Source organism: Nicotiana tomentosiformis, chromosome 3, assembly GCF_000390325.3.
Source record: "Nicotiana tomentosiformis chromosome 3, ASM39032v3, whole genome shotgun sequence".
Classification (NCBI taxonomy): domain Eukaryota; kingdom Viridiplantae; phylum Streptophyta; class Magnoliopsida; order Solanales; family Solanaceae; genus Nicotiana; species Nicotiana tomentosiformis.
In genome coordinates, this window is record NC_090814.1 from 123809859 (window position 1) to 123830311 (window position 20453).

General features: G+C 38.1%; 2 protein-coding genes across 3 annotated transcripts; both read left to right on the forward strand.

Annotated features, from left to right (window-relative positions):
* The first annotated feature begins 8570 nt into the window (after positions 1-8570).
* LOC104107665 (pectinesterase/pectinesterase inhibitor PPE8B-like) lies at positions 8571-10065 on the forward strand. 2 transcript variants are annotated; one of them, XM_009616526.4, is made up of 3 exons: positions 8571-8673; positions 8819-9159; positions 9254-10065. In XM_009616526.4, exons 2-3 carry the CDS (start codon positions 8823-8825, stop codon positions 9934-9936), a joined length of 1020 nt encoding a protein of 339 aa, XP_009614821.1. In that variant the 5' UTR covers positions 8571-8673; positions 8819-8822; the 3' UTR covers positions 9937-10065. The 2 variants fall into 2 exon arrangements, with proteins under 2 accessions (XP_009614821.1, XP_070055542.1); XM_070199441.1 differs by lacking the exon at positions 8571-8673 and having other exon boundaries at positions 8692-9159.
* A 2948-nt stretch (positions 10066-13013) lies between these two features.
* LOC138908444 (uncharacterized) lies at positions 13014-15253 on the forward strand. The gene is made up of 5 exons (XM_070199109.1): positions 13014-13093; positions 13419-13552; positions 13837-14249; positions 14471-14502; positions 14599-15253. The coding sequence occupies exons 1-5, from the start codon at positions 13014-13016 to the stop codon at positions 15251-15253; spliced, it is 1314 nt and encodes a 437-aa protein (XP_070055210.1).
* Positions 15254-20453: the final 5200 nt, after the last annotated feature.

The window sequence follows — 20453 nt, forward strand, 5'->3', positions numbered from 1 at the left end:
TCTGCATATACAGGATTGACAAATTTGTTTGTTTGGTATTGTTGGATATTTTTGATAGGTTTTAGAACTTATGGGTATAAGTCACATTTTGTGAAATATGTTTTAAAAAATTATGTCCAAACATATTTTTATCTTCAAACCAAATTTTATCGAAATCAAGTTTATTAAAAGAAATTTGGATATATAAGGCCAAACGCTAGTTAAAAACATGCAAACATTAATTGTGCATTAAAATTTAGTATCTGACTCAATTTACCTCAACCTTGTGTTACATGGTATCACGCGGGATATTATAGGAGCCCGTTTAAGCACTTCTTCAATGTCCGCAATAGTTTTGCCTTGTGCATGAAGCTCCTTTATCATCTTGTCCTGTAATTTGTTTGACAGCCGAAAAATTAGGAGAAGTCACATCATGCTTATATCAAACTAATAAATGCACTATATATGATACTGTGTATCTTCTTTTATTACTTATGCATATATTGTAGTTTGAAATTCGTAACGTGGGTTAAACTATTTGATTTGATGTATACCTAAATTCAAGTCATTAAATTGGGCATAAGAGAATGTAGTAAATATGAAAAGGAAAACTAACCATGACGGAGTTCCAAGGCATGGTAGGGAGAAGCTGATTGAACAAATCAGTAGCACCCAACTCATCCACCACCGAATTATCATTCTTTAAATCAATAATCGTATTCTCAAAGTCAAAAATTACAACGATTCCGGCCATTTTTTGGATAAATTCGAGGGGTTTAAGAGTTTGAAACAAAAAAGAGAGAACCCCCCCCCCCCCCCCCCCCCTTCTTTTGATCGATGATTACAACGATTTTTTTTTCTTTCTGATTTTATTTTTTTATAAGTATCTTTACATGCAATAAAATTTAATGCAAGAAACTTCTTAATTTTCAAGAAGTTAAAATGAATCCGTCCATACTTAGTTTATTTTTTATGCTTTCTATTTGTTGGGAGAAATAGCACATATAAATGATATTTATGGATATAAAAAATAATAGAATCAGAGTACCACAACACAGGTTATCAACAAGAATAAAAATGCAATTAATAAGTGCACCCTGATTTTAACTGTGAAAAATTATTTGGGCTAATAAAAAAATAGTAGGTTAAGAAAAGCAAAGTAATCCACTGTTGCAAGAATTTTTACACTTGGTTTTTCATGAGTATTTTACTCAAGAGACTACTGCCCATTCACGACTTCTCTTCCATGTATGACCAATCTTTAGGTTTCATGGGCTCGAGCTTCATGGCATTGCCGTCTTGTGTCTTGTGTAATCATTGGTTCCTCGTCCTTTATTCTCATTTTGACAAACCAATATCACCGCTGAATTTTGTTACCTCATACTTTACTCTTCTAATATAGTACGACTGACAACAAAAATATTTATATGAATGAGCAGACACTATAACATTATATATATATATAGCTATAAATTCTTAGCTACAAATATAAAAATCGTGGCTAAGGGTGAATGGTGAAGGAGTTGTCTTATATTTCAGGTGGCCGATATGATTATCAGTAGGGAGGAAAGTGAAAAGAGAAATAGGTTTTAAAAAAATATAGTTTTTTCACACACTCTAAAGAAGTATAACTCACACAATATGTTATCTCATCGTTTCATGTTTAATAGACACAATTATTAAGGTTGGGATGTCTAATAAGAAATTTTTTCAGTTGAAGTGTCAAAATAAAAAGTTAGGTGCTAAAATTAAGGCCGCCTATGTATTTGGCTACGGGAAATGATCAAAGAACAAAGAGAAAATAGGAAAAAGTTTCTCCTTCACTCATCCATTCTAAGCCTCCAAGTATTGGCTTCCGCCAAGCATTTTCTTTTTTTATATATATAGGCACATGCCTATTGCCCACCAAACTAGCATTTGGAGGTGGATTTGGTTAAAACTTGAAAAAAGAGTTTTTGAAGTTGCGTTGAAAAATAATTTTTGGAAGTTGAAGTTATATTTGAATATGTATTTTATTTTAGAAAAATTTGAAGTTTTGTGAAAGGAAGAAAATTTTTACCCAAAAATTAGTTTAGGGAGTTTTTGGGAACTTAATTTTTTTTTTTAATTTTTTAAAAAGAATTGATCATATTCCATGAACAAATAATGTTTTTCAAATTCTTTTTGGAAAAAAACAGCCAACATCTATGGCCAAACGGGTCCTAGGTATAGATCAAACGGAATAAGGGCCATACTTGCCCATTTACGTTTGGGTTTATTTATTTATTTTTGTTGAAATGAGTGGGTTATTAATAGGTCAGGTATAGTTTAATTAGGCATGAGTCTTTTTATCCACTCAGGGTCAGCTATGTATATTTTTTAAGTTAGGATGAAGAATTAAACGGGTGAAGAAAAATATGATCCAAAAGTATGACTGTAGGAGTAGTTATACTAAGAAAATGAAGTAGAAAGTAGAAATAATTTATTTTCAATAGTAAAGGGCAAATACTGTTGAGCAGGATTCTCGATTCTCATAAAAGAAATGGAGTCGGCGACGAAGTGTCACGACCCAAAATCCAACTAGTCGTGATGGCACCTAACCCAACCCGCTAGGTAAGCCAGTTATCAACTATCCAATTCCAATGAAATTTAACAAGACAATTAAGTAAAAGAAAATATCTAAATCTTATACATTTTTCAAGAACTGATAGTACAAATCATGAGCTTCTAAAATTAGAATTTATAAAGCTAGTATGAAATAAATACATCATCTGTTCGAAATGTACATAAACAGATCTTTATAATCTAAGGCTACAATTAACAAGAGGGAGCTACAACCGAAACGCAGGTACATCTTCAAATCCAGCTCCCGTCGGTCTCCGCAACATCAACATCCAACATCTGCACGCAAGGTGCAGAAGTGTAGTCTGAGTACAACCGACCTCATGTACTCAATAAGTAATAAACCTAACCTTAGGTTGAAAGTAGTGACGAGCTGGGACAAGGGTCAGTGTCCAACTCTAATAACCAGCAACAGTTCAACACGATATAGTAAAGATGGTGCAAGAAATAACTCAATAAATACATGTTCATCTCGTATGAAATCCCGGAAAATAAATGCTTCTTTTCAAGTAGATAGTAAAACATCAAATTCTTTGCCAAAATCACCAAAATATGAGTAGGTTTGTAAAACTGTGATTTTTCCCAAAACTTTTCAACAATACTTAAGATGTTTCATTTTTTTTCTAGATAACATGAGGAAAGTACATCTCTATGTCTACATGTCACTATGCAGGTGAAATCATGAATGGCGCAATGCCGTACAACATGAGGAAAAAAAATGCATCTCTATGCCTGTATGTCAAGTGTGCATGTCGAATGCAATGTATCTCAGAGATGAACTTATGTACTCACACTCTCAGAGTACTCAATCTCACTGTCTCACACTTTCTATCTATCAAGCTCAATCACTCAGTACTGTATATGGCCAATCCAACCCAGGGAAGATCCATCCCAAATATATATAGCGACTGATAGTCAGTCACTCAGTACTGTATAAGGCCAATCCAGCCCGGGGAAGATCCATCCCCAAATGTAAATGCTTCGGGCAAGATCTATGCTCGGGGAAGATCCATCCCTCAATATAAATCAACTGCGCTCACTCGGGGTGTGTGCAGACTCCGGAGGGGCTCCTTCAGCCCAAGCGCTAAAATATGCACGGACAACTCACGTGCTATAATATCAATATCTCAAAATCAGGCCCTCGGCTTCACTCAGTCATCAATCTCTCCAGTCTCTCGGGCTCACAATGATATGAAATAGCCCAAAATGATGATATGATGTATCAATAAATAACAACAGAGACTGAGATATGATATGCTATGAATTAATATGACTGAGTATGACATTGCAATGTAAGCAAATAACTCAACAGCAGTAATAACCTCAGTGGGTCCAAACAGAATAATCATGTAGCCTAGACATGGTTTCTAACATGAATCACAGCTCGATAACTCTAGTACGTAGAGATTTCAGGATTACAGATAAGTTCAGATAACTACATAATACACATAAATAACGGAGTCACAGTTCACACGGTGCACGCCCATACGCCTGTCACCTGGCATGTGCGTCACCTCGATACCAAACACATAACATGTATAGTCAGGGTTCATACCTTCAGCTCAAAGATTAGAAGAGTTACTTACCTCGAACAAGCCGAATCCAATGTCGAGCAAGCTAAACAATGTTCCAGAAATTCCATTATGCGCGTATCGACTTCTGAACAGCTCGAATCTAGTCACAATTAATTTGATTCAGTCCACACAACTTATAGGAATTAATTTCATATCAAAATACTATTTTTCCCACAAAATCCGAAATTACACTCAAAAATTACTAGTGGGGCCCACGTCTCAGACCCCGAAAAAAATTATAAAATATGAACTCCCATTCAACCACAAGTCCAACCATACTAAATTTACCGAATTCCGACAACAACTCGACCATAAAATTCCCAAATCTCATTTTCAAATTCCTAGGCCCAAATCCTCTAATTTCACCTAAAATAATACGTAATCTAGTCAAAATACTCAATGATAATCCAATATTATTGACTAACAATGATCACAAGTGACTTACCTTAAGTTTTTCCGTGAATTCTCTCTGAAAATCGCCCCAAAACCGTGTTTGGAATGTCCAAAAATGACAAAAATGTCGGACCCTTCTATTTTGTACTCTGTCCAGATCTTTCGCTTTTGCGGTTCACTAAGCCGCTTCTGCATCGAAGCTGTCATTTTTGTGTATTATTTTCCTTCTGCGGATAAGAGGTCTGCTTCCGCGGCCTCTCATTTGCGGAACCCAAGCCGCTTCTGCGATAAGGCCCCTCTCCTTTTGGTTGTTGATGGTGATGGGGTGGTTAGTTGTGGTAGTTGAGGTGGATGAGTGTTGATTGTGGGTGAGAATGATGGTGGTCAGAGTGGTTGGGATAGTGAGTGGTGATGGTCGATAATGGTGGCGGCTATGATTGAGGATGATGGTGTGGTGGTGGTGGTGATGGTAGTGGTGTTTGAGTATGGTGGTGGTGGCGGCATGGTGGTAGTTGATAATGATAGCCAGTGGCGGCAGTTAATAATGAATATGTGATAGCATCTTAATGAAATTAAGTCTCTGTTATAGATCTTAATCATACAGACCTATTCAGACCCATTAAGTGGCTGTGAAGTAAAAAAAAAATACTTAATGGTTAAGATCTGAATAATTAAGACTTAGACTTTAAAAACAAACGCACTTAATGTCTGAAATCTGAATAATTAAGATTAAGACCTTTATTAAGTGCAAACAAATGAGGCCTAAGTATAAATATTAGTTAGAATTTGCATATTTGGTTATTTATAAAAATTCAAAATAAAGTTGACTTTCCGATATAATTTCTACCCAATTACTTATCAAGGAGATGTAATTAAAGATTTATTGACTTAACTTGATGCATGACTACATATCTTTAACTTTATGACATCCACTTATAAATAAGATATGTATTCAAGTTAATAAAATACTAAAAATATGTAATAGCTTGTACTCCGATTTTCGTTGTCAAACACCGAATAAGATAGTGACGAAGGTAGGGATTACAAAACCAAGTTTGCTCAACCTTCGGAAAGAATTATATAATAATAATATTAAAAAAATTGACTATTTAGTAGCCGAGTAATTATAAAACACATTTGGTGGCTATTATATATGCTTTCCGTAGCTTTTTATGGCTTCTATAACTTAATTTCTTTATTTATCTTCTCAAAATAAAATACCAACGACGTTTGTAATTTTTTATTACAACATTCTTGTTTTTTTCCGTGTGTAATCCAGATGAAACTTTGATTTATATAAAAAAAGGACAATTCTAAGTTTTTGGGTTAATTGAAATGAAAACAATTGTCAATTTGAATTGGAAACGATTTCAAATTTATGGCCAGTTGACCAAAATTTAGGGAGGCAGAATTTTAGTTGAATCAGAATTCGACATAGTTGATGAGGCTAATATTACTATTCTATCCAATACCTTATCTTTTTGAAAAACAAAATTTAGATTTTAGGGGCATAAAAGTCAATCAATATTTTGAGGATATTTTTGTCGTTCAAGATTTAGCGCTTAACATTTGTTTTTTTATAATAATATAGATATAGATATAGATATAAATAGATAATAATAGATTAAGTATTTTCGTTCTCTTAGTTTAGTTGGGAAGTGAGCAGATGGTAATTAGGATTTTTTTTTACCAAACGTAAAAGTTTTCGTTCTGCCAGAAAGTAAGCAGCTTGTTTTTTTCATCGTAGTAACTCGACCGTTCACTGTAATGACAATTGTGGCCTTTTTATTCGTAAAAGTTAATTTCAATTTTTAAGGATATTTTCATTCACCAACATCATTATTTGTACTTTTATAATAATATAGATATAGATAGATAGATAAGTAACATGCCAATTTATTTTGACAGCTGATTTAAGATTAAGGAAGCTAACTATTACAATCAAACGATATAGAGAGTGTTATTTAACAAACATAAACGACATCTAATTTAGACTAAACATCATAATAAATTGATTAAAAGACCACTAGTACTAGTTTAGAAAAATAGACCGATAAGTGGTAGCATTTATTCTTTTCCAATTTCTATTTTTCTAATGTTCTACTGTTGTTAAGAAAATCGTTGTACACTATTATTTTAGAGATAATTAAAGGAAAACAAATAAGGGGAACACGCAAGAAGATTACTTCTACGAGAAGAAGACTAAAAGGGGTACAAACCAATTTATTGATGGGCAATTGCATGCAGTTTAATGTTTACCTTAATACATCACCACGTTGAAGAAGACCGAAACTTGTATAAAGTTTTCCTTCTTATAAGGAGAGGTTCTATTATTAGTGCTAGTATTTTAATAGAAAATAATAACACTAATAACAAAATACTAAATAAGCCTAAACAAGGAATAAATATTAATTAAAGGACGACAATTTGGAAAATAGACACGACATTAGTAGCTTCCCCAATTTTCTATTTTAATAAGGTCATGTGGTCGTTAACTTGTTCCTATTTCCCTCATGCCTCCAAACAAGAATCTAAAATAAGGAATGCTACATATCAGCAAGATAAACTATAATTCCTACAGCTGCATAATGACATTGTAGGTAGAGGCGGGTCTAAGGTCCTGAATGGATTTTTTATATACATTAATTGAATTTTTAACACAAATACAAAGTTTAGGCCAAAGCTATAAGTTATTCCGAACCCATAAGTCGAATTATGGCTCCGCTCTTGAGGAGTAATCCTATTTTTTAGAGCAAAATTCATTTATAGCCCATCGACCCAAGCATATATCACCCGGTAGCCCAAAATTATAATATACATTTTATAGCCCAAAAGTAATTCTAGTGGCTAGCCATAAGATCTGTTTCGTCGGCGGCAAAATGTCTTCATGAGCGATGTCGACCTCTCTCCTCAACGACCAAAGAAAAAGTATATGCCATAAAGCTCTTCCACACAAATTGTTCAAAACCTTTAAAACAGATCTTAGTTGTATCACTATTGCTGAAAAGTGGCAGAAAGAATAAGATTGGAAGGATGGGAGGAGGAAACAGAACTAACATGGCCGGAAAATTGAGTTTTCTGACAAAATCCGGCACAAATAGTTGTTGTAGTTCAATATAGAGCAATTTCACGCGAAAGAGATACGTCTAAGTTTGAACTGTGGTTAAAGTCAATACTTAGCATAGAAATATGAAAAATAGACTCTCACTAATAAAAAAAAAATAGACTGTCACTATACAACATATATATAAAATAGACTGTCACTATATAAAAAATATACAAAATAGACTGTCACTATAATTTATATACAATATACTGTTACTATACAAAATATATACAAAATAGACTGTCACTATACAAAATATATACTAAATAGACTGTCACTATACAACATATATACAAAATAGACTGTCACTATACAAAAAATATACAAAATAGACTGTCACTATACAAAAAATATACAAAATAGACATTTCGGGCTATTAGATGTAATATGTTTGGGCTGAAGGGCCATTTCGTATAAGTGAAAAAAAACATGGGCTATTAAAATTTTGAGGGGCTATAGAGGTTGGTTTTCTCTTCTTTTTTTTTTTTAATATAAAGATAATCCTATCAAAACATCCACATAGAAATAATTTATGTTCTCTTCTGTACTTAGTGCTACGTACTATAACAGAAAATAATAATAGCATTAGTAAACCAAATAAGTCCATATACCAAATATATAAGAAATAATTCCAGTTCCCATTCAACTAACACCATTTAACTAGTAGAGTATTAATTCATGTCATTTTCTATTACCATTTACGAGTTATTCCTTCCTTCACCCCCCTTCTTCCAAAAAAGAATCTAAAATAAGAAACGTTATCTCTGAGGCAAAATATATTATAATTACTTATATGGACAAAAACAATATAAGTAATTCCATTAATGCATGCAAACTACCAAATATGGAAACCAAACTTGCCTTATAAATTGGGTGAAATTATCTGCACGAAACACCATTACTACAACATTAACATTTGAAGTTGGCTACGTACGATTAATCTTCTCTATAGAAGCACTACGAAAGAAGTTGAAGCTCAGTTCTATTTTCTGCAAATGATAAATTTTAAAATCAATCAAGGTTATATAGCTTTTTGTTTATTAAATATTGTTGCCTATCTTCTAATTGGTTACCATAATTAAACTTGAGTTCATTGTATATTCTAGTCCATAATATTTTTCTGACTTGAATAGTATTCTGATACGTAATGGCTCATCAAGTGCAGGAAGATGACAACTGGAGCTATGTGGTTTATTGCAGTTATAGCCATTTTGCCACTCCTTTTATGTGGCGAAGGCCAACAGATGCAAACACCTCATGCAATTGTTACTAAAGATGGCTCCGGGAATTACACCACAATAACGGATGCCATCATTTCAGCACCAAACAACAGTGTAAATAAATACTATATCAAAATTAAGCAAGGGACGTATTATGAATATATTCAAGTAGATAAATGGAAAACAAACATAGTCCTAATCGGTGAAGGCATGGACAATACCATAATTTCAGGGAATAAGAGCTACGGTGGTGATGGCATCACCACAAGTCTCACTGCTACTGTGGGTAAGTGATCAATTGTTACGTTACTCAAGCCATAGTAGGATATCTTTTATCTGGATTTTACTGATATGAATATTCGTTGTTTCATTTCGATTAGGTGTCAATGGGAAGGGCTTCATGGCCCGAGATATCACATTTAGGAACGATGCTGGACGAGAGAACCAACAAGCAGTAGCATTAAGAGCAGAAGCTGAATATCTCACTTTCTATAGGTGTCGTTTTGACGGCTTTCAAGACAACTTATACACAAAAGAAGGCCGACAATTCTACAGGGATTGTGAAATATTTGGCACCATAGATTTCATCTGTGGTGATGCAACAGCCATGTTCCAGAACTGCTTAATTGAAGCACGCCTGCCACTTCCCAAGCAATATAATACAATCACAGCACAACAGAGAGAATATTGGAACTTAACAACAGGAATAGTGCTGCAAAATTGCACACTAAAAGCAACTGATGAGTTGGAGAAAATGGGTAATGTTACTACATTTTTAGGCCGACCGTGGGGTAATTTCTCTAGGACAGTGGTCATGCAAAGTTACATTGACCATTTTATTAATCCAAGAGGATGGGTTGAATTTATAACTGAATTGTTAGTTCAGCCATTCTATCTTGACTATGAGAATAGAGGACCGGGCGCAATTACAGAGGGACGAGTGGAGTGGGCGTCTGTCACTAGAGATCCAGAGGTTGCATCAAATTTTACGGTCAGATACTTCATAGAAGGTGACAAATGGATTTCTGCCGATGTTCCGCGTTATTTAGATCTTCATGAATAGTCCGTGTAATACTCATGTGCAAGTTCCCACTAGTTATCAGAATTTGCAAATATAGTTTATATGTATGTTAGAATTTTTCATGTTGTCAACTTATTTGAAATGAATTAAATAATCTGATTTACTGTGCAAGTTAGTGCAACAACGAAAGTCGAGCGGAATTGAACTAAGCTAGTTAGTAAATGCTCGTGAATGTTGCTTCTTTGACGGTTTTAAACCTAAAAGTGATCTCATTAAGTCTGATTATAAATTATTTGGGAGGACGATACAAGGTATTTAAATGAATATTCATTAAAAAGATCATTTAACGTTTTCCCAACTTCCAATAGTGACTTTCATAACTTGAAAAAGAAAAGAAGAGGAGGAAATAAAGACTTCGATGATAGGATAGTCTTCTTCCATTGCAAATATATCTATCGGTGTTACAAGCTAGTCTTTTTCAGTTTCATATGAGTTTTTTTTTTTTTTTCTGGGTACAAGAATTCAGTCATAGCATATACTCTAGTTTATCTGGAACAACTGCAATTTCATACATCTTTTTTTTTGTCCCAAGGCTAAAACTTCCCACTACAAGATCGATTAGCCATTGTTACCGGCTCTTCTCGCGGCATCGGCAAAGCCATCGCCCTTCATTTTGCATCTCTGGGTGCTAAGCTTGTCATCAACTATTCCTCCAACTCGATCCTCAAAAGCCGACGACGTCGTATCCCAAATCAATTCCACCTCTGCGGATACTTGAAGGCGACCTCATCGTAAACTGTCAGCAACACCTGCTTATGATGTTGGAAGCCAAATTAAAGTGGAAGAATTTTGTCAGATTCGCTGCAACAGTACCAAAGGTTCAGTGGTTCCTTGTTAAATGATGGACTAGAGAGCTTTAGTGCTAAGCTCTCTTTTGACAAAAGGAGCCCCTCCAATATTTGGGATAGGGATCAATCCAGGACAGCATATTAGGACCATCTGTAAATCGCTTGATATTATATTGAGACTAAGATACATTTGCTGGTTTATCAGGTCTATTAGCCAGGTATTTTTGTCGAAAGCCATGTGTTTGTCATATCTTGTATAGAAGGTAGGCGTCATAGTATATGTTTTTGTATTTGATGGCTTGTCTACATATTTTGTATTTCAGGATTTAATGAAAAACTGTTTATTCATTGCACTCAATCGCCAAGTTGTTTATTCGTGTAGCTCAAAGAAAGAGCTCTATTTTAGAGTGCGGTATCCCTCCTCAATGTTTTTGGGTCGAGCATGTCGCACGGAGTTTGCCTACTGGGGTTTATATCCGCTGTGTAATTTGCAGATTATTATACAGTGAGAGTTTACCCAGTGCGCACAGAGTGCTCATCCGAAGGGCAGAGGCTGTAACGGCTACGAGTTTTCCTAAGGTTCAAAAAAGAAAAAAAGAATTTGTTGTCGCAATCTTTGTTGCCAGCTTGCCTACATATTTATATTGTTTCGTTCCTACTGCTGTTAAGATACAATTATCTTCCGACTCAACCACAATTGCTAACCCAAAAGATGATATTAACCATGTATGCCAAAGAAATGTGATTTGTTTCTTGAAAGAACAATTAATTGGTGAATTCTTACAAGGAAAATGCACGAAATGTTTAGAACTCTATAGTGATCCCTTGCCCGTAAAACGGTACAGTTGAATTTATACGTTGTTTCTAGACAAGTGAACTAATTTGATCCTTAAACAATATAATAATCGAAGAAATACATAATATTTAGCCTTAAAATGTAGATGAAATAGCAAAAATGGTTATTCCGTGAATACGATTTTCGAACACATCAATGATGAGATCAAAAAGTAAGAAAGTGAAATTGTATAAAACTTTGTATAGAGTAGAGTATAAGTTTATCCAGAGAATTCGTGTCCTCTACAATGGTAACTAAGCTCACTATTTATAGTTATGCCTAGGGAAAGAGGTCCTAGGATCATGCCCTCCTTTAATGCCAATTATGAGGATCATTGATGAAGATATAACAGTGAATATAAATGTCAAATTCTCTATAACGGACCGTCGCTCTTAATGCCGCAGAATATTCCTTAGTAAATGCCACCGGTCGCAGAGCATTTAATATACCTTCATGAACATTATCCTTTCCAGCAACAAGCAGAGTGGCTGCGCTCGATCCTCAGCCATCCCATTTCACATTCCACATGTCCTTCTTTAATCAGCCACATGTCATATTATATTTTACCCTATACAGATAGTCCCCCTGCTTTCCGGTGACATAAATTTGTATTACCGGAAAGTTGGTAGAAATGCCTTTTTGACGGGAATTACTATAACTCTCTCTAAAGGTCTCTGACAGTTGATTAGACGCACGTCTCTCCGTATTTAATATTCCGAACACGCGTCATCCCACAATTCAGCACAACTTTTGCCGCTTATCGAGGTAATCATGGCCATGAATTTAGTCGTCAAAATTTTACGTATACGCAACTTCCTTTTCCTTTGCGTTTCACAATTGCTTGAGCATCCGATTTGCATCCTTGTTTTCAATCCCTTTTTTGATTGTCTTCAAACACAAAACCTTTTTCATCTCCTTTTTCAATGGTTTCTTCCTCTAAACATGCTGGTTCTTCAAAGAATAAGAATAAAACCAAGGATTTCGTTCCTCCAATAGTGAGTTCCATCATCCCAAGAAGGATTAGTAGTTCGAAGGATTTTGAAGAGAAATTTCCGACTGCTAACCCTCGTACATGGGCTATTAGTAGGTACCCTTCTTCCATTCGTCCTTCCCGTATTCCTGCTGTGAAGGAGGACTGCCGCTGCAATGAGTTGGAAATCATTGCTCCTGATCTATCAGAGCGAGTGACCCTTCCCAAGGAAGGGTTTACATGCTTTTTCACGTAACCCTTTACCTTGGGTGCGTTTTCTCTGAGCGGAGAGCTTGATTCCATAATTGCGGAGTTTTGCCTTCGCTACCAAGTGTGTTTGGCACAGGTAAGTCCTTCAGTGTGGAGGACGATCGCATGCCTCCGACATTTGTGCCAAGAAACTGGAGAGGAGCTAACCTTAGCTCATATGATGAATATTTATTCCCCTACAATCTTCCGCGGGGGAATGATAAACCTTTGCAAGCGTGGCCACCATGCTTTATTGTCTAGCATGGATGATGACAACGGCCGTGGATGGATGGAATGGTTCGTTGCAGTTTCCACTAATGACATCATTCCGACAACGGCTTCATCCTTTCTGATTGCTTAGAATCGCACTCGTAAGTTCCTCGTATAATATTCCTCTTATTAGACATTCTCCTACGGCCCTATCATCTCTTAACCCTTCGCCTGTTTCAGCAACTCGGTAGATCCCACCTGTGGTGAAAGGTTTGAACCGGTGGGTTCAGAAGATCTTGGACGTCACAACGCCCGAAATTCATTAGTGGAAAGAACTAACCCTCAAATACGGGTGGAAGGCCAAAAATCATGGTAACTTTAATTTACCTTGCTTTCATTTTTGTATATGAAGGACTTGGTTGAACCCTTCTGACTTGTTCACGGAATTAGATCTACCTGCAGGCTCTGTTGCTATCCCCGAGGAGGACATTCTGGCTGATCCTGCTGATGCAGCGAGGCTGCTTCAGGAAGCACTTACTCTAACAAGTATCTCCGGGTTTGTTTCGGGTGCAAATATTTCTTTACGGAGTCCCCGACCGGATTATAAACAAACAAAGAGAAGACGCTCCTCCGCGGTCGGGGAAAAGAATAAAAGGGCAACAATTGATGCCCCCGAATTATCTCCGGTGACGATGATGACTGGTCCTTTTTTTGGGCCGATCGTAGACACCGTGATGATTGATGATTATGAAGAAATTGTTGATGAGGGAACTTCTTTACACAGAACGCGACGATCCTCATCATCTCAACATGAGGACCTATTGAGATAGTTACACCAACTGAAGACGATGTCTCGGCACTTTGGGGAGAATATGATTTGGTAAAATATGCCAACTGCCGTTTTCGAGACCCAATTGCTGCAACCGGTGCTGCGGGGCTGAGTACCAGGTCCTTGCCGTCTTTAGTTGGCGAGCATCAAACAACCAGCACTACATTTGATGCAGCTGCTTCTCACTCTTCAACTCCATCAGCTTCATCTCCACCTTCACCAATACCAGCAACTGCTACATCATTTCCTTCCGCACCTATTCTCCCACTAGCGATTGCTACACCATCTCCATCGGCCACACCTGACCATGAAGAAGGTGTTCCTCTTCCACAGTCCCCAGTTCATGGGAATTTGGGACAAAATTATGCTGCTCCTTCTGAAGATCCACAAAGGAGGAGGAACATTACTCTTTCGGTCTCTACCGGGTGCACCTGCTATCACGGCCGGCAGAGCTTGCTAATTACCTGAAGCCTTTGGCTTCAGAAAAAGACTGGAAAAAGATTCAGACACTCTCGGGAGAGTGTTTGTTGAACAATGCTATGCATAACGCTGCAGCGGTACGTTCCTTTCTTCCTCTATTATTTCTTCTACTTTGAATGAATGTATTCTAAATTTTACCTCTTCTTATTTTATAGGCCAACTTTATTGCTTCTGAGGGCCTTCAAAGGTTGATTCGTGAGAAGGAAGAACTTACTTCTGAACGGGATTAGCTTTTAGCGGAACGGGACTAGACTGTTCTCCGCCTCTCGGAACTGGAAACCAGAGCTGCTGAGGCCGTTGTTTTGGAGGCTCGTTTGCAGCAAAGCAAGCAAGAAGTGATAACTCTTAGCCAAGAAATTGGGCCACTGAGGGTTAGATATGATGAAGCCAAGGCCAAATGGGCAGAAGTCCAGAACGACGTTCTTGCTGCAACCGACCGCGAGGCTTCCTCCGCTGAAAGAGTTATTAATTTGGAAGCAGCCTTGAACTCCAAAAGCGAAGAGCTTGCTATCGTGGAGGCGAAACATGCCCAGCTAGAAGAGAAGTACAGGAAAACTACCGAACATAGTAGGCTCTTTCGTTCAACTATCCGCCAGCTCGCCGTCAGCCTCCAATCTGCTAGATCCGCCCGGAAAAACCTTTCCGCCGAGGTCACTCAACTTAAAGAAGAACTTAAGCACCGATCAGCTTCCCTCATTGTTGAAAAACCTTATTCCATGTATAGCATGAGGAGAAAAACCTTGGAAGAGGCCAAAGATGGTATTATTGACGTTGATGCCAAAATTGCTAAGGCCCGAGAGCTTGAGTTGGCTGCAAAAAATAGACTCCCGACGCAGTCTGATGCTCCAGGTTCTTCTGACTTCGGTTCTGAGTTTTCAGAAACTGAAGAAGGATCGGAAGGCGATGAGGCCGAAGACCAAACTGGGGGAAAGCATTGAGCCATCGGCGGAACCACATACTCTTCCCGCCAATGCAAATACTTCTCTTCCTCCCAATTCAGGAGACGCTGCAGTTTAGATTTTTCTTTCTTTTCCCATTTTGTACTTGTAACATTTTGGCCCGTTCTTGTAAATAAAGATATTTGTTTTTGTTCAAGTGTCGTGTGAGTCTTACTTTCATTTGAATATCCATTCAAGCCTTTAACTTTTGCATTTGCTCAAGCATTCTGCGCATGTCATTCAATTCGCGCTTCACTATGTGTAGTCTCAGATGCCCTTTCTTTGAAGCATTTTGGTTTCGAGTATTATCCCTTTTACGTGAGGGTTTTTATGAATATTTGCGCAATTTTCCCTTTTACATGAGGGTTTCTATGAATATTTGCGCAAGTTTCCCTTTTACATGAGGGTTTTTATGAATATTTGCGCAAGTTTCTTTTTGCGTCCTTTTCATATGCGGCTTCGGGTGTATTTTTCCCTGATGGCATTTTGGATTTCGAGCATTGATTCTTTCGGAACCAACCTTTTAACGTGAGGATTTTTATAAGAGAAGGCCCTCTTATGTTTGCGGTGCTCATGAAGAGAATCTCCTGTTCATTACAGCACTAACATTTGAAGTACTTTTTTAACTTTCAAATGACAAAGTTAGCTCATCGTTCAGACAAGAAACAATATAAAAGCAAAAGGATTTCATTTTATTCCTTCTATTTTCAGAAATTACATAAGCATTTTGCTATGCAGAAAAGAAATTCTTATGTCCATAATGAACAGGAGATTCTCTTCCAACTAAGAGGTTGTGAGTTCGAGTCACCCCAAGAGCAAGGTGGGGAGTTCTTGGAGGGAGGCAGCCGAGGGTCTATCAGAAACAGCCTCTCTACCTCAGGGTAGGGGTAAGGTCTATGTACACACTATCCTCCCCAGACCCCACTAGTGGGATTATATTGGGTTGTTGTTGTTGTTGTTGTTGTTGTTGTTGTTGTTATTGTTGTTATTGTATCTTGTACAACTTGTTTTTACGGGGCTGGCTGTGCAGTCCCCGGTCCCGATGATGCATTTTTATTTCTGGATTTTCATTCTCGGTTGATGTGGCAGTCATTGTTACCGTATCCTCATATCATTCCCCAGTGTTTAGACTGGAAGTCTTGTATCTTCGAAGGTTCCACCAATGAATTGCTAGGTAATCCTTCACTTGGCAACATATCTTGTTTCCCCTTAGGAATCCATGCTATAGAGCGAAAAAATACCTAACATGCCTCTGGTGGTTTGTGCTCGGGAACGGTTGGGTAACCTCTGTTCGGTAGCAAACTTAACTACTCGGTGGGAATTTGCTATCGAACCAAAGATTACATAATCGTCCCAGAGTGAAAGCTTGTTCGTTTGCCTTGCTATCAAAGGTCTTATTGTTGTTGTTTTCGTAGTATATTTTTTGTCGCTGCCTAGTTAAAACCCTTGCTAGAAAAACCCAATTGAGACAAAAACTGAATGAAGGGAAAAAGAGTACAACACATATTTTCCATTTGAGCGATGTTCATCAGCAATCATATCTTTTGAGGTGTGCCATGTTCCAGTTGCTGGACAACTTGTCTCCATTCTGATTCTCCAATTCGTATGAACCTTTCCCGGTGACAGCCGAAATCCGGTAGGGACCTTCCCACATTGGACCTAGCTTTCCCGCATTGAGCTCCCGGGTATTTTGTGTTACTTTCCTTAGAACAAAGTCTCCTACTTTGAAAAAACGGAAGTTGGCTCTTCGATTGTAATATCGCTCCATCCTCTGCTTTTGATATACCAGTCATATATGCACCAAGTCCCTGCGTCCCTCGAGCAGTTCCAAATTGATTAGAATTGCTTCGTAGTTCGATTCTTAATTTGTCTGAGAATATCTCAAAGTGGGTTCGCCCACTTCAACTAGGATTAGGGCTTCAGCACCGTATACGAGAGAAAAAGGATTTTCTGTTGTACTTGATTTGGCCATTGTTCGGTAGGCCCATAGAACTCCGGGCAACTCTTCAGGTCATTTGCCTTTTGTTGCTTCCAACCTTTTCTTGAGGTTTTGAATGATCACTTTGTTTGTCGACTCCGCTTGACCGTTTGCGCTTGGATGATAAGGCAAAGATGTGATTCTCTTTATCTTCAAGTCTTCGAAGAGCTTTGTAACTTTTTCACCGATAAACTGTGGCCCACTGTCGCATGCTATCTCTTTTGGTATTCTGAACCTGCAAATTATATTTTCCAACAGGAAATCGATCACTTCGCGTTCTTCGATCTTCTGATAAGAACCTGCTTACACCCATTTAGAAAAATAATTAGTCAAAATTAAAACAAACATTACCTTTTCGGGAGCCGGTGACAGCGGTCCGACGATGTCCATCCCTCATTTTATGGACGGCCATAGGAACAGAACCGAATGTAAGGGTTCTGCTGGTTGATGTACTAGTGATGTATAGCATTGGCACTTATCACATTTTCGTACGAAATCTTGGGCGTCTTGTTCCATGCGAGGCCAATAGTATCCTACCCATACCAATTTTAGCACCAAAGACTTTGCGCCTGAGTGATTGCCGCATATCCCTTCGTGGATTTCTCTCATGACATAGTCAGCTTCTGACGCTCCTAAACACCAGGCCATCGGGCCTTGGAAAGATTTTCTATACAATTGGCCTTTCCTAAAGCTATAACGTGCAACTTTGGTGCGTAACGCTCGTGACACTTTAGGATCATCGGGCAACTTTTCGTACTTGAGGTAGTTGCTTATTTCGTTTCTCCAGTCCCAGACCAGACTAGCCGAATTCATTTCATAGTAACCATTCGTATCAAGGACTGAGCTCATCATTTGTACTACCGTTCCGGACTCCGATCCTTTTATTTTCGTTGATGAACCTAAGTTTGCTAGTGCATCCGCTTCTGCATTATCTTCTCTCGGGATATGAGTTATAGACCACTCACAGAATCGTGCTAAAAGAGCCTGGACCTTTACCACGTATTGATGCATACGTTCTTCTTTGGTATCAAATATCCCGTAAACATGATTTACCACCCGCTGTGAGTCACATTTGATAACCTCATAATCAAGTCCCCGGGCCAGTTCGAGCCCTGCAATCAAAGCTTTATACTCTGGTTCATTATTAGTTAAAGGGATCGTGCTGATGGCTTGCCTTAAGGTTTCCCCCGAAGGCGTGATTAAAACTATTCTGAGCCTTGACCCTTTTACGTTTGAGGCTCTGTCCATAAATAAGGTCCAAACCCCTAATGTCGAATCTGACACCATTACTACCTCCTTGGTTGCCTGAGGCAGCAGTCCTGGACTAAAATCGGCCACAAAGTCAGCCAAGACTTGTGACTTAATTGCATTCCTCGGTTTATATTCTATGTTAAATTCACTCATTTCGACGGCCCATTTGGCCAATCTACCCGAGAGCTCGGGTTTATGAAGGATGTTCCGCAAAGGGAAAGTAGTAACCACAACTATTGGATGGTATTGAAAATAGGGCCTCAGCTTCCGAGCGGCAACTACGAGAGCTAAGGCCAATTTTTTCAAATGTGGCTAGCGAGTTTCTACTCATGTTAAAATTTTGCTAACGTAATAAATAGAAAACTGGGTACCTTCGTCCTCCCGGACTAAAACCGCACTTACCACAACTTCTGAAACCACGAGGTAGACTAGCAATGTTTCGCCTTCTTTTGGTTTTGAGAGCAATGAAGGGCTTGATAAGTACTTCTTCAGGTCCCTCAAAGCCTGTTGGCACTCCGACGTCCATTCGAAATTGTTCTTCTTTTTGAGCAATGTAAAGAAGCGTTGACATTTTTCCGACGACAGGGAAATGAACCAGCTCAAAGGTGCTAATATTATTGTGAGTCTTTGGACTTCCTTCACATTTTATAATTGATCCGGGATATCGTCTATGGCCTTGATTTTGTCGGGGTTTACCTCAATTCCCTTTTGTGAGACTAGAAACCCCAGGAACTTACCGAAGCTGACCCCGAACGGGTATTTTTCGGGGGTACGTTTCATGTTATGCTCCCTCAGGATATCGAACGTTTCTTGCAAGTACTTAAGGTGGTCACCTACATTCAACGACTTAACGAGCATATCGTCTGTATAAACTTCCATGGTCTTTTCTATTTGCTTTTTAAACATCTTATTTACGAGCCGTTGATAAGTGGCTCCGGCGTTTTTCAACCCGAAGGGCATTACATTGTAACAATATGTACCGAACTTTATTATAAACAAAGTCTTTTCCTGATCTTCCAGGTTCTTCTTAATTTGGTTGTACCCGGAATAAGCATAAAGGAAACTCATCAACTCGTGCCCGATAGTAGCATCAATCATTTGATCAATATTTGGCAGTGGAAACGAATCTTTTGGGCATGCCTTATTAAGATCTTTATAGTCTACACCCATACAAAACTTATTGTTCTTCTTAGGAACTACTACTACATTGGCTAGCAAGTCTGGATATCTTACCTCTCTGACCGAACTGATTTTAAGCAAGCGGGTTACCTCTTCTTGATGAATTTATTCTTGGCCTCTACAATAGGGTGCTTATTCTGTCGTACCGGTGGTACATTGAGATCCAAACTCAGCTTGTGCATGGCTATTTCCATCGGGATACCTGTCATATCTTCGTGCGACCATGCAAAACAATCAACGTTAATTTTAAGGAATTCAATAAAACCAGACTTGAGCTTGGGGTGTAGTCCTGTCCCCAAGTGAAATTTTCTTTCTAATAATTCTTCAAACAACGCCACTTGTTCTAGTTCCTCTGTCGTGGATTTCGTTGCATCCGTCTTTTCCGGAACTTGGAAATTTCTTGGCACCTAATATTGTTCTCACGACTCTGCCTTTGGAATAACCTCCTCTAACTCGGGAGTAGGCGTCGGTTCCTGTAATCGCTATGATGTGCGCTCCTTCCCTTTGCTACTGGAAACTGAGATTGCATTCATCTCCCTTGCATTCATCTGCTTGATTCCTTCGGGCGTTGGAAACTACAGCAATTGGTGATACGTCGAAGGTATAACTTTCATCTTGTGTAGCCATGGCCTTCCTAAGATGATGTTGTATCCCATATCACCATCCACTACTTCGAAGAGAGTTATTTTTATTACTTCTTCAGCATTCGTGAGCAGCAAGATCTCTCCCCGGGTCGTCACGCTCACAAGGTTGAATCCAGCGAGGAGTTTTGTTGCCGGAATAATGCTTATG

Excerpts from the sequence above, each read along its gene's own strand:
- LOC104107665 (XM_009616526.4), top strand. The coding sequence starts at position 8,823 with ATGACAACTGGAGCTATGTGGTTTATTGCAGTTATAGCCATTTTGCCA. Across the intron at positions 9,160-9,253 it reads AAGTCTCACTGCTACTGTGG|GTGTCAATGGGAAGGGCTTC; the intron begins GTAAGTGATCAA and ends CATTTCGATTAG.
- LOC138908444 (XM_070199109.1), top strand. The coding sequence starts at position 13,014 with ATGATAAACCTTTGCAAGCGTGGCCACCATGCTTTATTGTCTAGCATG. Across the intron at positions 13,094-13,418 it reads GGCCGTGGATGGATGGAATG|GACTTGGTTGAACCCTTCTG; the intron begins GTTCGTTGCAGT and ends TTGTATATGAAG. Across the intron at positions 14,250-14,470 it reads GGAGGAACATTACTCTTTCG|GCCAACTTTATTGCTTCTGA; the intron begins GTCTCTACCGGG and ends CTTATTTTATAG.